General features: G+C 45.5%; 1 protein-coding gene across 2 annotated transcripts in view; it reads right to left on the bottom strand.

Moving 5' to 3' along the window:
* Nucleotides 1-207: 207 nt before the first annotated feature.
* Nucleotides 208-16623, bottom strand: part of SENP5 (SUMO specific peptidase 5) — a 50393-nt gene continuing 33977 nt past the window's right edge. For both annotated transcript variants that reach the window (XM_081953626.1, XM_081953627.1), the window contains exons 7-10: nt 15926-16063; nt 13980-14063; nt 442-492; nt 208-329 (exon numbers count right to left, since the gene is read on the bottom strand). In XM_081953626.1, the coding sequence (XP_081809752.1) occupies nt 219-329; nt 442-492; nt 13980-14063; nt 15926-16063 (384 nt within the window). In that variant the 3' untranslated portion in view covers nt 208-218. The remainder of the gene's footprint in view (nt 330-441; nt 493-13979; nt 14064-15925; nt 16064-16623) is intronic.

Below are 16623 nucleotides of genomic sequence, written 5' to 3' on the forward strand. Positions count from 1 at the left end.
ATCTTTTACGGTAGGTTCGCCGGGTAAAGGTACAGATTGAAAGAAAGAAAAAAGAAACGAAAATGCTTGAGGTAATTCTGTTGGCTATAAACCACTCCACCAAGACTAGTTTGAAATTCATGGAAGTTTCTTTCTTCTCAGAAAATTCAAGTACACAAATACCAGCTGGGACTCTTCAGAAAATACCAAGGGCTGCTTTTCCCCCCCTTCTTTTTCTATTAGTCTATTAGTCGGCATTCACAGAGTTCCTTGTAAATCCTTTTTCGCACTCTGGGCATGTCCTCTTGGGAGAACTGAAAGGACTGGTCTAAGGCGAGGCACTTGCAGTACTGTGGGAAAAACCAAGAAGGAACACATCTTAGAAACAGGGACGAGAGGCAACGTTCCAGCAGATTCTGAAAAAAGGGAAAACCCGATACTTTTGAAAAGCTACTGCCTTACCTGGAGTACAAAAACTCCACAGTCACTGTCATTTTTCTGTTGTGGAATGCACTGGAAAACCACATAAACAAAACAAGAGTTTAACACAAATATTGCACACTAGGTTCCCAAGTAACCGATTTGCATTCTGTACATTGCTCGTTTCCAGATCACCAACAACTCGCAAACCAACCTCTAATTATGGAGTGTATCTCAACACTGTGCCAATCATTTATTTTCGGAAAGATCCAATTTGCATCACCCGTTTAAAAGAGGACCAGGTAGCATGATCATAAAAAAGATTGCTCCCTCCACAGCCTGGAGATCACAGAGACGTCTTGCTGGCTAGACTCTCCCTTGCTGGGGAATTCTGGGAGTTGAAGTCCACAAGTGTTAAAGTTGCCAAGTTTGGAGACTTTGGGACTAGACCTAGTGCCTGCTGAGCTAGGGAGGCCATCAGGAAACATTATGATTGGCCCAATTCTTTAAAGAGGGAGGGTCAAATTTTTAAATGTACAGGCTCATGACTGTCATAGGTTCATACTATCATATGTGGTAGAGTTCCCCAAAAGCTAAAAAACATTGGACGAAAATACATACTGTATTTTTCAGAGTATAAGACGCACTGGAGTATAAGACACACCAAGGTTTTGAAGAGGCAAATAAATTTTTTAAAAGTTTTTGTGCTCTGCAAACCTCCCCAAAACGCCTCTTTTTTTCGTGAAAAACTGGTTCATTTTTTTTCAAAAAAAGGGCATGAATAGCCCTTAGGAAGCTTGTAGAGTCTTCCTGGGGGGTATCCCCCCCTCAAAACAAGCAAACAACGGCCCGTTTTTCGAAAAACACGCCCATTTTTTTGTCAAAAAAGAGCATTAGGAAGCTTATAGAGAGCTCCTAGGGGCTGTGGGGTCAAAATTGAGCAAAAAAACGGCCTTTTTGCTCATTTCTGCCCTCCCCAGCCCCCAGGATCTCTCTGAAAGCCTCCTACAAGCTATGCACAGCCATTGTGGTGAAGGGGGCGGGGTTTCAGGAGGCAAAAAAATGTTGTATTCAGTGTATAAGACGCACCCAGATTTTCAGCCTCTTTTTTGAAGGAAAAAGGTGCACCTTATACTCCGAAAAATATGGCACTTGGTTGAAAAAAATGATAAAGTGGCATATTGATTTGAAACCTGAGATATTTCTATTGGGCATTCTACCGGAAAAATATGATTAAATGACTATACACCTAGTTTTATATTATTAACTGCTGCTAGAATTGTATTTGCGCAACAATGGACAAATGATGATACCGTCAGATGGGAGTGTAATTAAGAAAATATTAGAATGCGCAGAAATGGACAGATTAATGCTCATTATTAAGGTAAAGAAGAAACATAATATTTTTTTGATGTGGGACGTATTTTACTAGTGGTCAGACAATAGAAACAGAAGTTAGAAAGGAGATGTAAAAAAGAGGAAATATTAATGTGGAGAGAATTTGATGATAAAGATGTTATGTATTATTGTAATTATATTGATATATACTGTGTTTCCCCAAAAATAAGACAGGGTCTTATTTTCTTTTGACCCACAAAATATGGCTTGGGCCTTATATATCAGGGGAGGGTTTATTGTTTTGGGGTTGGGTTGCCACGCTTCGAGCATAACTTCTTCTCCGGCTTCCAAACTCTGGAACTCAGCTTCTAATTCTTCCAGCAACGGCCGCTCTAGGAGTGCGCTCTATGGTTGTGCGCCAGCTGACATAGGGCACAGAACCATAGAGTGCACTCCTAAAGTGGACACTGCTGGAAAAATCGAAGCCGAGTTCCGGAGTTTGGAAGCCAGAGAAGACGTTATGCTCAGAGCACGGCGATGGCGGCAAAAGTGGCGGCAGTGCCCTGGCCCTGCAGGGAGAGCTGGCCCAGGGCATGGTGAGGCTGGGAGGCATGTGAGCTGGGGGCGGAACAGGCGCTCACGCAACCACCCTCTCCAGCTGGGCAGAGCACTATGCACTGACCTAGGGGATTTCCCGAATGTGCCAAGCCGCTGAAGCTGGGGGGGTGCGCAGAGTGCCACGTGGCTTGGTGCTTTAGGGATACTCCCCTAGGTCAGTGAATGGTGCTCTGCCCGGTTGGAGAGGGGGTGTGCCGGGCGGCTGCTCATGAGTGTGGTCACCTCATGGCTGCTTCAGCCCTGAGGCTGTGCCCGGCTCTTCAGGAGCCCGCTCACAAGGGAGCAACCACCCGGCAACTCCCCCCTCTGGCCAGGCAGAACGCCACTCCCCAACCTAGCTGTATCCTGAAGGCAGCAAGCAACGTGAGTGCATTTCTCCCCCCCCCCCGGCTCCTGCGGCTTGGCGCCTTCAGAATACCGCTAGATAAGTGAGCTGGGGGGGTGTTGTCCAGGGGGCTTATTTTCAAGGGGTGGGGCGCTTATATTTTTGCCCACGGGAAAAATGTGGCAAGGCCTTAGTTTCAGGACAGGTTGTCTTTTCGGGGAAACACGGTAGTTATGCTATTAATATTATTGTGATGAATATAACAACAAATATGTGGATTATGGCTATTTAAATAACTGTACCCAGATCTCACACTTTGGTGGAAATGGAAAGTAATATAAATAAAACATGAAAAAAAAAAGAAATAAGTTAAAGAGTCCTTATGACAAGTCTACTTGTCTAAATTTCCCAGGGCATCTTGAGGAGGAAGCCGCCAGGACAGTTGCTCTGTTCTGTTTCCTCCTCTTCACAGGAGCCAAGAAGGCATATGCAATCCACTCTCTCTATTTCCGACCCCTTGGAAAAGTTTTTTCCCCAGAAATATAAAATAAAGGTGCTGCCCATATTTTTAGAACTGCCTTCCCAGCAAAATTCCCTGAATCCTATCAGTATCAGCACTGGCTGGGGTTTCTGAGTCCAAATAGGGTTGAAGTTCTACAGCTTTAGGATGAAGAAGAAAGCTGAGACATCTAAGTGTTTTTCTAACTTGGCAACTTGTAAGAGGGGTGGACTTCAACTCCCAGAATTCCCCAGGCAGAATCTCATAAAGGGATGTTTCCATTTAGCCTCTTCGAGAGCAAAAAAAAAAACGTTGCCTGAAGAATTCTGCAGGATGGAAACTCGCCACCAAACATTTTTTACTCTCAAGGAAGTTTGGGTGAAAAGATCCCTCCCGAAATCCAGGTAGGATTTCCTGCTTGGATTTTGTGATGAACCTTTTCCAGCCAGCCCTCAGGAATCAATCTGGGTAGGTGGCTGGTGATCTTTCCTGCCGGCTTCCCCATTGATTTTCTGGGGAAGCCAGCAGGATAGACTACACATGGGGATCACATGATTATGGGGTGCTTGGCAACTCACCACAACTGCGAATGGGTTGTCAAGCGCCCAGACTATATTTGTGTGACTGCGGGAGGCACTAAAGCAGTCATAAGCTCAGGCACAGGTTGTGAGTACCTTCATTCCTGTTGTAACTTTGAATGGTTGCTGAATGAATGGTAGTTAAGTGAGGACTATCTGCACTCTCACTTGGCATTGTGCAAATGAGAGTGAGAAAGCGACATTGTTTTTTAAAAAGAGATTGCAATGCTTCTTTTTTTCTTTTAGGGGTAATACTTTTCCTGATGTGATCCAACCAAAAGGATGTGGTTGGCAGCTTGGGTTGAATCACAAGGTCTCAGGGTCTCGATGCTTTAAAAATATGGCAGATTCTTATGCGGGTTTGGCCACGTAAGTAAACACACCCGTTATTTTGCAATGGGAAATAAATTCTACCTCCCAGCCACATGCCAAATTTGTAATAACCAAGATGGGGCAGCTTCTTTCCAATTATTTCAGGTAAATATTTGAACTCTGCTATCTCCTTTCCACAGGCTCAATTTATTCTGAGCATGCACACACACGGCCAAACACACTAGTTCAGGGAGAGAGTTACTCCTAGCAGTCTCTCTAAAAAGTGCGCGCGTACACATACACACACACATGTATGTATGTATGTATGTATGTATGTATGTATGTATGTATGTATGTATGTTATATATATAATATATATATATATAGCTAAGACTCCTGCCTAAGATATAATACAGCCCAGGTTCGAATCCGAGTAAGGGTGTGGCTAGCTGATGAGAGCTAATTAGCTCGAAATAGATCTATACTAGTCTCCCTTTATTTATTTATCAGTCCAAATACACCATGTATGTATGTATGTATGTATGTATGTATGTATGTATGTATGTATGTATGTGTATATATATATATTAATTACAGCTTTTAAAGCAAGGCAGCCCATTTGAGCATTAAAGACTTACTAGACCCTATGAACGCACCTTCACAATGTATTAACTGTGAGGAAGAGGGAGATAGATAACTAGATGTGTTGAGAGATTTGCTTCATAGGACACCATTCAATGAACTGTCATCAAACTGTCATCAATCAGAGGGAGAGCAGTATTTTAGAGGACTTTTATGAGGAATTCAATACATGGCAATGTCTGTGGAAAAAGTGAGCCCACCCTTACTTCAAAAACCTGTTTTCTGAGTAATGAGGGCTCTGCGTGCCACCTCTGGCAAGTGTGCCAAAGGTTTGCCATCACAGCTCTAAGACGCGATTGTCTTTATCTTTCTGTAACCGCTTTGTTCCCTGGGCCGCCTGCCTGGTAAACTTGCAAGATTCGTTTTTCTCACTACGTAGTGTGTCTTGTTTCTCTGTCATATAATAATAGCATACCGTATTTTTCGGAGTGTAAGACGCACCGGAGTACGAGACGCACCAAGGTTTTGAAGAGGCAAATTTTTTAAAAAAGTTTTTGTGCTGTGCAAACCTCCCAAAAACAGGCCTGTTTTTTTTCCAAAAAAAGGGCATGAATAGCCCTTAGGCGGCTTGTAGAGTGCTCGGGGGGGAGGGGGGATGACAAAAACCAGCCCGTTTTTCGTGAAAGGGGGCCTGTTTTTGTCAAACAAAGGGCATTAGGAAGCTTATAGAGTGCTCCTGGGGGCTGGGGAGGCAAAATTGAGCAAAAAACAGCCCGTTTTTTGCTCATTTCTTCCCTCCCCAGCCCCCAGCAGCTCTCTGAAAGCCTCCTACAAGCTATGCACGGCCATTTTGGTGAAGGAGCGGTGTTTCAGGAGGCAAAAAAAATGCTGTATTCAGTGTGTAAGACACACCCAGATTTTCAGCCTCTTTTTTGAGGGAAAAAGGTGCGTCTTATACTCTGAAAAATATAGTAATAATGTATGTGGGTATATGCTTATTTGTTTGTTTGTTTGTTTTGTCATGCTTATGTAATGTATATTGGAGGTAGTGACCCTTTGAAGGCTGTATGCAATGAAATTTCATTTTAATGTATGCTGATTAGCGTGCATATAAAGTGACAATAAAGTTATTCTAAGTTTAAACTTTGGGTACTCAAGCTTTTTGGGGCCAATCGAAACTCCTGAATGTTCTCTAGAGCCCCTAGAGAGGGAGGTAACAGATAGTCCTCAACGTACGACCACAATTGAACCCAAAATTTCTGTTGCTAAGTGAAGCATTTGTTAAGTCTGTGTTTCTCAACCTTGGCGACTTTAAGTCCTTTGGACTTCAACTCCCAGAATCCCCCAGCCAGCACAGCTGGCTGGGGAATTCTGGGAGTTGAAGTCCACAGGACTTAAAGTCGCCAAGGTTGAGAAACACTGTGTTAAGTGAATTTTGCCCCATCTTATGGCCTTTCTTGTCACAGTTGTTAAGTGAATCACTGCAATTTGCTGGTGAGAAGGTCACAAAAGGGGATCGCATGACCCCGGGACAATGCAACCTTCGTAAATGTGAACCAGTTGTCAAGCATCTGAATTTTGATCGTGTGACCACAGGGGGATGCTGTGATGTTGGAAGTCTGAAAAACGGCCCCCTTTTTTTCCAGCACCGCCGTAACTTCAAACTGTCACTAAATGAACTGGTGCCAGTGGAGCATTATCCCTATTCGCCAAACCCTGATCACTGTGGTGGATACAACACATTCAGAAGGCAATGATTTTGGAATGAGAATTCCCTATCGTGATCTCCGCATCTCCCGGATGCCTTTCGAGGGTCTCCAGCAGACAGGGAGAATCCTCCATGAACAACTGGACAGCAGCTTCTCACCTGTTTGTTCTGACCGAGGCTTCCCCAGTAGCACAAAGCCCAGTCCTCGTCTCGATAAACCCCTTTTATTTCATTTGCAGTGAATTCCTCTCCAGCAAAGTCTTTCCTCTCCCACAGTCTTTCAAGATAGTTCACAATTACTGACCTTTATTAGGCTAGGAGAGTGGCCAGGCCGATATCTTTCAGACGCCGCAATACTTGGCAAGAATGCAGGAATGAACTAATTGTCTCCTGCAAACTCCACCCCCCTTTCGCTCCTCTTTTATTCCCTCTGGGAGGGGCCATTCACTGTCCACCTGTGGCCTTACTCCCGAGCCAACCCTTGTTCCTTAGCTGTTCCCTTCTCCTGGCAGATCTGCACATGCGCACACTGGGAACAGGCTCCAGCTGTTTGTCTGCCTCACTGATGTCCAACTCTGAAGGCAGCTGATAACTGGCATATGGCTCTGGCCCCCTCTCTGCCTCCGACGCAGAGCCCTCCTCAGAGCCTTCCCCAGACTCCAGGACTGGCCCATGTTCTTCCCCAACCTCCTCAGTCTCCGAATCTGCTGCCAGCTCTGGTGGCAGGCCACAACTCTATTTTTAGTTTTTGTGCTTTTGATAATGTGTTTGTTTATGGGTTCATTGCATTTTTGTAATGATGCAGCTAAAGATTGGTGGTTTCTTCTTGGTGCTTTTTGAATTCAACGTCTGTCTCTGTTGTTGTTGTTCAGTTGTTAGGTAGTGTCGGAATTTTAGTATCTGACTCTTTGCAACCCCATGGACCACAGCACTTCAGGGCCCTATGCCTCCAATGTGTCCAGGAGCTTATCCTAATTCACGTTCATTGCATTGATGGCACTATCTAACCAACTGACCCTTTGCCATCTCTGCCTCCTTTTGCCTTCCATCTTCCTCAACACCAGGGTCTTTTCCAATGAGTTCCCCTGTTCTGACCTAGGCTTCCCCAAAAAGCATGAGGGAGACTCCTTGTCTCGACAAAACCCTTTTTATTAAACGAAGGTGAATTCCTCTCATTCACATTCAGCAAAGGCCTGGCAAACAGTCTTTCAAAGGAATATTTATGGCCACAGACCTTATCTGTCTTGGAAAGCTGCCATGTAAATATTTCCCAAGTGAGGTGCTGTGGAAAAAAAGACTGGGCACAGAGTCTCTGAGATTCACGGACAGATCTTCACACTCCTGAAACAAATCTAATGACCGAATGAACAAATCGTTTCCTGCAAAAGCCCACTCCCCTTTCACTCTTCTTTGATTTCCTATGGGAGGGGCCATTCACCTGCCACCTGTGACTTTACTAAGTCAACCCTGATTTCTGAGCTGTTCTTCTCTTCTGGCAGCTCTGCGCATGCGCACACTGGGAACAGGCTCCAGCTGTTCCTCTGCCTCACTGCTGTCTTTCTCCAAAGGCAACTCAGAACTGCCAGATGGCCTTGGCCCCACCTCTGCTTCCGATGCGGAGCTCCTGCCCGAGCCTTCCCTAGCCTCCAGGACTGGCCCATGCTCCTCCCCAACCTCCTCACTGTCTGACTCTGCTGTCAGCTCTGCTGGCCACTGACTGGCCACAACTCCCACTTTCTCCTTTGGTTGGCCCAAGGATTTGAGCTTCAGCTTCAGGATCTGGCCTTCCAAAGAAGAGTCGGGGGTGATTTCCTTCAGGATTAACTGATTCGATCTCCCTCAATCTGAGGGACCAAAGAGTACATGGAAAAAGCATTAAGTCAGGCAACTGAGAGAGCCCCTGTGGGACCAAACCAGGGAACCCCAAGCACTTTGTTGGTGATGCTCCTGTGAACTGCAAAACAAGCAGAGTTTCAATTGTGCCCAGCTTTTGTATAGTATTTAAGAGATTTAACATTATGCAAAACCCTATGCTGGCTTCTTCCAACATCAATACCACCTGATATTCCTGAAGTCAAGACACATGGAAACTGTAATATCCTCTCCCTCACTAACAAAAGGACCGGGTCATTTATTAGGATGAGGGCAGGGCACAACTGGAAAAATCATTATTAAAGACAGCCAGAAAACTGCAAGGCATCTCACTGAGAAACCAGCTAATGTTCAACGACCTGTTTTATTATCTCCAAAGCTATTGCGAGACGTAGCTACACAAGTCACGAAATCCCCTTCTTTCCCTTTTACAAGTAGTCCTTGGAATTACAACTCTTCGTTGAATGACTGCTTGAAGCTACAACAGCACAGAAAAAAGTGACTCATGACCATTTTTCACACTCACAACCGTTGCGGCATCCCCACGTTCACTTGCTCAACAGTTCAAGCGCTTGGCCACTGGTTCATATTTATGGCGGTTGCGGTGTCCTGGACTCATGAAATCCCCCGTTGCGACCAACAAAGTCGACAGGGAAGCCAGATTGACTTCACAACTGTATTAACAAGTTAACAACTGCAGTGATTCACTTAGCAAGGAAGATTGTAAAATGGGGCCAAACTCACTTAACAAATGTCTCACGTACCAGCATAAATTTTGGGGTGAATAAGTTGAGATCTAACTATATTCTACCAGGGCTATCTTTGATTACCCAATGGCTATTGGACTGGATCAATCTGGCAGCTTGATTCCCTTATAGCACTGATGGGGAACCTTTTCAGCACCGATGTGCCAAAAAGGTTGTGAGGAACATAAGCGCTCGTCAGGGCCGTGTTCCGGAAAAGCCAAACCTCTGGCAAACATGCACACACCAGTTTTCGGCACTGCCGCATGCACGAAGGGCAGCTGATTGTCACACGAAGAAGACAAACAGGCCATGCGTGCCGGCCAACATGGCTTTGCGTGCCACTTTGGGCACGCATGCCATAGGTTCGCCATCAAGGCCCTATAGGAAAACGTCACATCTTCCCCACCTTTCAAACTATCCCTTCAACTCTCTTCGTAATAAGGTATATGCCTCTGACTCATACTATGCAGAAACCTTTCCCAACCGGGTGCCCCCTTCCCCCCAAATAATTGGGGAGGTGGGACACTCATATCTGTCTAGAAATTCTGCCTGTTGCTTCCAACGTATAGGGAGGGAGGGACACCCAAGCAGGCAAAGGAGCTGTGTGCTGCTCCTTTGCAAGCAACGGACATAAAATTAACCAAGCCACAAATTCAGAAATATCCTGAACAAGCTACGTAGTCTTTTATTCAATCCATCTTTATAATTATAGGGAATTAAGAGTAACGATGCTATTGTTAAGCAGCAGCAGCGAAGTTGTACTTTGCAGGCAGACAAGATTTTTTTTTTTCTAAAGAGAAGATCTGGTATGCTGGTTACGCTCCGATTCCATGATGGTTATGTTTTTGGCAGCTGAAAGCTGCTTCAGGTACTGAAACGCTCTAATTTTCATTTTTTTCTGTTTGACATTACAAACAGAGCTCCACTTTTAAATGATATATAGGTGGAGGGAGGGGGGAGCTTTCTGTACGGCCTGGTGATAAACATCTGGATGGAAATTATAAGGCTGAAATTCAGACATCTGAAAAGTTGCCCGGATCAGAGCAGCCTCCTTCTAGCCTGGCACTCACAAAAATGCCAGGTCTCGAGTAGGAATGGCCCATCAGTAGTCCCAGGACTGATTATAAAGGTAAAGGTTCCCCTCGCACACATGTGCTAGTTGTTCCCGACTCCAGGGGGAGGTGCTCATCTCAGTTTCAAAGCCAAAGACCCAGCGCTGTCCGAAGACATCTCCTTGGTCATGTGGCTAGCAAGACTAAACGCCAGAGAAGCACGGAACGCTGTTACCTTCACACCAAAGGTGGTCCTCATTTTTCTACTTGCATTTTTACGTGCTTTTGAACTGCTAGGTTCACAGAAGCTGGGACAAGTAATGGGAGCTCACTCTGTTAAGCAGCACTAGGGATTCGAACTGCCAAACTGCCGACCTTTCTGATCGACAAGCTCAGCATCTTAGCCACTGAGCTACCACGTTCCTGATTGTAGCCACCATTTTTTTTTCTTTTCGGGTACTGAAGTCCTTCTCTAATTAAAACTCAGCGTTTCTCCCCCCATTCTGACCCCAGGAAGTTATGAAAATTACAGTACAGGTAGAGTCCTTGACTTACGACAACTGATTTAGTGACTGTTTGAAGTTACAACAGCACTGAAAAAAGTGACTTAGGACTGGTTTTTTTCACAATTACGACCGCTGCAGCATCACGACCCAAATTTGGACTCCTGGCAACTGACTCGTATTTATGATAGTTGCAGTGCCTCCGGGGATCATGTTATCACCTTGCGCTGACTTCTGTAAAGTAGAGGGAAGCCAGGTTCACTTAACAACTTTGTTACTAACTTATCCACTGCAATGATTCACTGAACAGCTGTGGTATGAAGGGTCGTTGTTGTTGTTAGCTGCGAAGCCGTGTCTGACCCATTGCGACCCCATGGACAACATTCCTCAAGGCCTTCCTGTCCTCTACCATCCCGTGGAGTCCATTTAAGCTCACGCTGACTGCTTTGGGGACTCCATCCAGCCACCTCATTCCCTTCTTCTTTTGGCCTCCATCTTTCCCAGCATGAGGCTCTTCTCCAGGGAGTCCTTCCTTCTCATTAGGTGGCCAAAGTATTTGAGTTTCCTCTTCAGGATCGGGCATTCTAAAGAGCAGTCCGGGTTGATCTCCTCTAGGACTGACCGGTTTGCTCGCCTTGCAGTGGAAAGGTCGTAAAAGGAGGCAAAATTAACTTAACAATGGTCTCGCTTAGCAACAGAAAAAAATTGGGCTCAACTGTGGTCATAAGTCGAGGACTACCTGTAATACAGGGGTGTCCAAACTTGGGAACTTTAAGACTTGTGGACTTCAACTCCCAGAATTCCCCAGCCAGCATTCTGAATGCTGGCTGGGGAATTCTGGGAGTTGAAGTCCACAAGTCTTAAAGTTCCCAAGTTTGGACACCCCTGCTGTAATATGTCCTAAAGACGACCCAACCCAGTGCAAATTAGTTCCAAAGTAGTGAAGAAGGGGGAATCACAACATCTTCCCCCCTCCAGCTTACATTTTCACACTGCCCAGTGAGACCCTCTCCCTGGACTCCATCCCACCATTATTAAATGCAGCTCTTCCTGCCCCCCAATTGTTCATTCCTGGTCTCCATGCAAAGCTTTCATTTTAGAACAAGTCAAACCTTTTGGCCGTAGGTTTGCTCTCCAAGCTTGTTTCAGTTTAATTTCTGCAACGTCTCGTTACCAGACTAGGTAACACCATCAGCAGGATTTGGGTGTTCTATTCCTCTCTTAGCTTATGAATGTCTTGTGTGCCAGTGTAGCCAGTTGGTCGTTTGATTGGTTGTTCATTTGGAGCTACGTTTAAATTCTCAGCAGCTGATTGGCTCTCTCGTTGATTGGCCGTTTGAATGGTCTGGTTTCTTATATATTCATAGGTTGGATCTAGAGCAGTGTTTCTCAAACTTGGCGACTTTAAGTCCTGTGGACTTCAACTCCCAGAATTCCCCAGCCAGCTATGCTGGCTGGGGAATTCTGGGAGTTGAAGTCCACAGGACTTAAAGTCGCCAAGTTTGAGAAACACTGATCTAGAGCAATATGCTTGTTAATTGCTCCTTGGGTAGAATACCAGGCTTCAATAAATTCACGTGTGGGGTGGCTGCTGGCCTGGCCAATGATTTTTGTTCCCTCCCAATCGGTCTATTTTACTATCATTGTGGTTTGAGATCAGGGACTTTTGGCCGTGACGTTTAACTGCTAGTTGATGTCCGTGAACCCTTGTTCTCAACTGCCTTCCTGTTTGTCGCACATAGAATTGGTTTACAATCGTTGCAATTGGTTTTGTATACTAGGTTGCTGTAATCTCCCTTCTGTATTTTATCTTTGACTTTAGGTCAAGGGTGTCAAATGTGTATCATCACAGCAGCGTCACGTAATGTATGGCAACTTTTCTCCCCTTCGCTAAACGGGGTGTGGACGTGGTATATATATGTTTTCATAGATTTTCACGGGTGTAGGTATGCTGGTTTTGTTGTCTTGGGGTCTTTTCCCATGTAAGATTGAAATTGTCTTGGCAACATTTTAGCAAGGTCTCACTCGCCATCTTCAGGCTGGTGCTTTTGGCTGAATGTCTCGCTGAAACGTTGCCAAGACAATCTCAATCTTACACGGGAAAAGACCCGAATACAACAAAACCAGCATATAACCAACACAAATACATACCTATTTCCCTGGCTCAACTGATAAGGAACAGAGCCCGTGGCTTAGTGGCTAAAACTCCTGCCTAAGATATATACAGCCCGGGTTCAAATCCCAGTAAGGGTATGGCTAGCTGATGAGAGCTAATTAGCTCGAAATAGATCTATACTAGTCTCCCTTTATTTATTTATCAGTACAAATATAACACACACACACACACACACACACACACACACACATCTTTATTTATTTATCAGCATAAATACAACACAAATGTAACAAAGGCAACATTAAAAATATGGTTTTCTGCCTGGATGGTCTCCTGGAGTGAGCCGAAAGACAGAAAAGGGAAGTAGTGTGTTCCCCCCCATATTTGGGCATACCAGGGGTTGTGACACAATACATACATACACACACACAGACATATTCAACGCAAAAAATAGTTTGTCACGAAAGCGACTGACTGCGAAGGTCCCTGGATTGTGGCTGATCCGTCCCATATTTGGGTAGACCAGATTGCCCTGATAGACCGGTCTCACCAAAAAAACACTCTTTTCCAAGTGTAAATGTGGGTTTGTGCGTGTTGTGGCCCACCAGCAGCCAGCGGATCTGGCAGCAGAGTCGGACAGTGAGGAGGTTGGGGAGGAACATGGGCCAGTCCTGGAGTCTGGGGAAGGCTCTGATGAGGGCTCTGTGTCGGAGGCAGAGAGGGGGCCAGGGCCATGTGCCAGTTATCAGCTGCCTTCAGAGTCAGACATCAGTGAGGCAGACAACGGATGGAGCCTGTTCCCAGTGTGCGCATGTGCAGATCTGCCAGGAGAAGGGAACAGCTAAGGAACAAGGGTTGACTCGGGAGTAAGGCCACAGGTGGACAGTGAATGGCCCCTCCCATAGGGAATAAAGAGGAGCGAAAGGGGAGGAGAGTTTGAAAGAGCAGTGACAATGGAGGGGAGTTTGAAAGAGGAGCGAAAGGGTAGTGGAGTTTGCAGGAGACAATTAGTTCAATTCATTAGGATGAAGATCTGTTCCTGACTTCTTACCAAGTAATTGCTGCTACAGCGTGGCGTTTGGAAGATATCAGCCTGGCAGCCCTCCAAGCCTGATAAAGGCCTGTGGTTGTAAAATCTCATGAAATACTGTTTGCTGGGACTTTGCTGGGTAGGAATTCACTTTAAACTATATAAAAGGGTTTTTGTTGGGATGAGGAGTCGGCTTCCTGATCTTGGGAAGCCTAGGTCAGAACAGTGAGCTATCACAAAGTTGCATTTTCCGCCAGGTACTACCCCAAAAGCTACCTCGCCTCCATGAAAAAGCACTTACCTTTGTAACAGCCGTTTGCCAATCCTGGAGGAAATCGGGCCGGTTCTTTTCTTTAGCTTCTGTCAGCAAGTATTTCCGTATGTTCTTTTAGGGGGAGAAAAAAAATAGGAGAAGGAATATGAATCAAGAGCCTGTTTGGATGGGTTGTAAGTTTCTTAAACAAGCACTTCCCCACACATCGTGTCCTCTGAGAGTCAATGGGATACAATGAAAAGCGTTTGGCTTGGAACAGAAAGCTCCTTTAATGGCCATGATTTAAAAAACATCCTGGGTAAATCTTGCGGGAATCATTAGCTTTCAGTGTAATTAACCTCGTGGGGTTTTAATTCATTTTATCTCTGCAACAAATCTGTCCTATGTAGCCTGTGGAGTTTTACCAAAAGGAAGAGGATCAATCACGGACACGAATCGCTAAAGTTATTTAAGACGGCTTTAAGAACGGGCAGGAACCTTCGCTTGAGTTGTTACGATGGTAGATGTGGTGGACTACAACTCCCAGAATGCTTAAGTAGATGTTGGTCTTGGGCCAAAATGGTTGGGAGCACCGAGACTCCCCATTGCAGTGAATTTGGAGAACTATAGATTGGTAAAAAGGAGATTCAGAAAAAAGCAGGAAGAAGTATGGCCCAGTCAGAATTTACAATATAATTGCAACTTTGAACGGTCACTAAACAGATGGTCGTGAATCGAGGACCACCTATAAAAGGGGCCTGGCATAATTCAAGCAGCGTGGCATTTATTTCAATATTTAGATGCTGCAATGCCTTATCATTTCCCCAAGGTCACAATTCAATTGGCTGCAAAAATACCCAAAGTATTAACCAACTGATGTTCTTTCCCCCTAAAAGAGGGTGGACATGTTGGATGCACCGAATGTGGCCATTTTGGGCCTCCCAAAACCCCACCCCTACGCATCCGTTTTTGGTTTGGGAGGCCTGCAGAGAGCTCCTGAGGGCTGGGGAGGGCAAAAACGACACGCCTGGGGGGTTTGGGAGGTGAAAAATGGCCCCGTTTTTCACAACGCAGAGGGTTTGGGAGGCCTGCAGAGTGCTCCTGGGAGCCGGGGAGAGAAAAAACGGGATGCACGGGGGCCAAAAACTATTGTTTTCCTCTTGTTTTTCTCTTTGAAATCTTGGTGCGTCTTCTAATCTGAAAAATGCGGTATTTATTTATTTACTTACTTACTTACTTACTGCCCATCTTACCAAAGGGTTAACTCTGGGCGGCTTACAAGTTACATCTTAGTTGAAACATAGAATGTTAAAATCAAACCTTAAAACTAGAAACCCATGGGGAGAGAAGGCGGGGTCTGTTATTACTCAATTAACCACCTCCGTTGTGTTGATCCACCCATTGGAGCCTGAAGCCGACTGGCACAGCTACGTCTTTTAGGCCTTTGTGAAAAGTTAGGAGGGTTGTGGACAACCTCACATGAAGGAGAGGGGGGGAAGCAAGATGTTCCAGAGGGCAGGAGCCATAGCGGAGAAGGCCCTCCTCCTGGACTCCGCCAGCTAAAATACTCGTGCCAGAAGTGGCTTTCAGCAGGTTCTGACCAGTTCTGGAGAACCAGTAGTGGAAATTTTGAGTAGTTCGGAGAACCGGCAAATACCACCTCTGGCTGGCCCCGCCCCCATCTATTCTCTGCCTCCTGAGTCCCAGCTGATCGGGAGTAAATGGGGATTTTGCAGTAACCTTCCCCTCCCACAAAGCCACACCCACCAAGCCAAACCACGTGCACCAAGCCACGCTCACAGAACCGATAGTACAAAAATTTGAATCCCACCACTGACTCATGCTGGGACTCCCTCCTCTGCCGGCACGAGTGGGAAAATGACAAAATGACCCTGCTACACTCAGGATAGCTCTATCAAAGAAATAACCAAAGTCCTTGGGGGGATATGAAAAGATGGGATAAGTTTTATCAGAAGGGCAGCTCTTCCGCTTACCTCTACGCAGAACTTAAAATGAATGCCTTGAGAGTCATAAAATGAAATAATTCGGTTAGGGAGATTCACAGTAATTAAGGACCAGTGGACTTCCAGATGAATAGGAATTAATAAGAGGGTCTTTTTGAAGAGGTCCACCTGAAGAAAAAACAGAAGAAGAAGTGCAGGTCATCCATCAGCAGGACCGAGCATCGGCTCACCTGCCCACAATGCTGGATGCATCATTAATTCCCACAGAACCATAAAGAAAACCACCAGAAATTCCAACAATAAGACAAAGAGACGGACAGAGGAAATGCAGGGTGCGCTGCCTGCCAATTTCACACAAACCCACCATGCCTCCTTCCTCTTTTACCTGGGGTGAAGAATTACTGCCTTCCAAACTAGAGGTTAGAATCTCCATCAAGTTAATCACCTTTTCAAGGTTTGCCCGGCAGGCCGAGGGAGCTGCGCAGCCTTTACTGGGGGAGAATTTCCAGAAATTTGAAGGGTGTATCTGCAAAGTTTATGTTGGCCCTTCACACGCAAGGCCGTCCCGGTTTCTGATTCTCAGGTCGTAACATTTTTTGCATCCCTGCTCTGAGGATGTTAAATTGCAAGTGACAAACCAGGAAAAATGAAACTTATTGCCCAAGCATCTGGACAAAGCCCTCTTCCTCCCTTATACTCGTTTTAATTTACCATGTGGAATTGGTAAT

This window comes from Natrix helvetica (genome assembly GCF_964273705.1).
Source record: "Natrix helvetica genome assembly, chromosome: 5".
In the NCBI taxonomy this organism is placed as follows: domain Eukaryota; kingdom Metazoa; phylum Chordata; class Lepidosauria; order Squamata; family Natricidae; genus Natrix; species Natrix helvetica.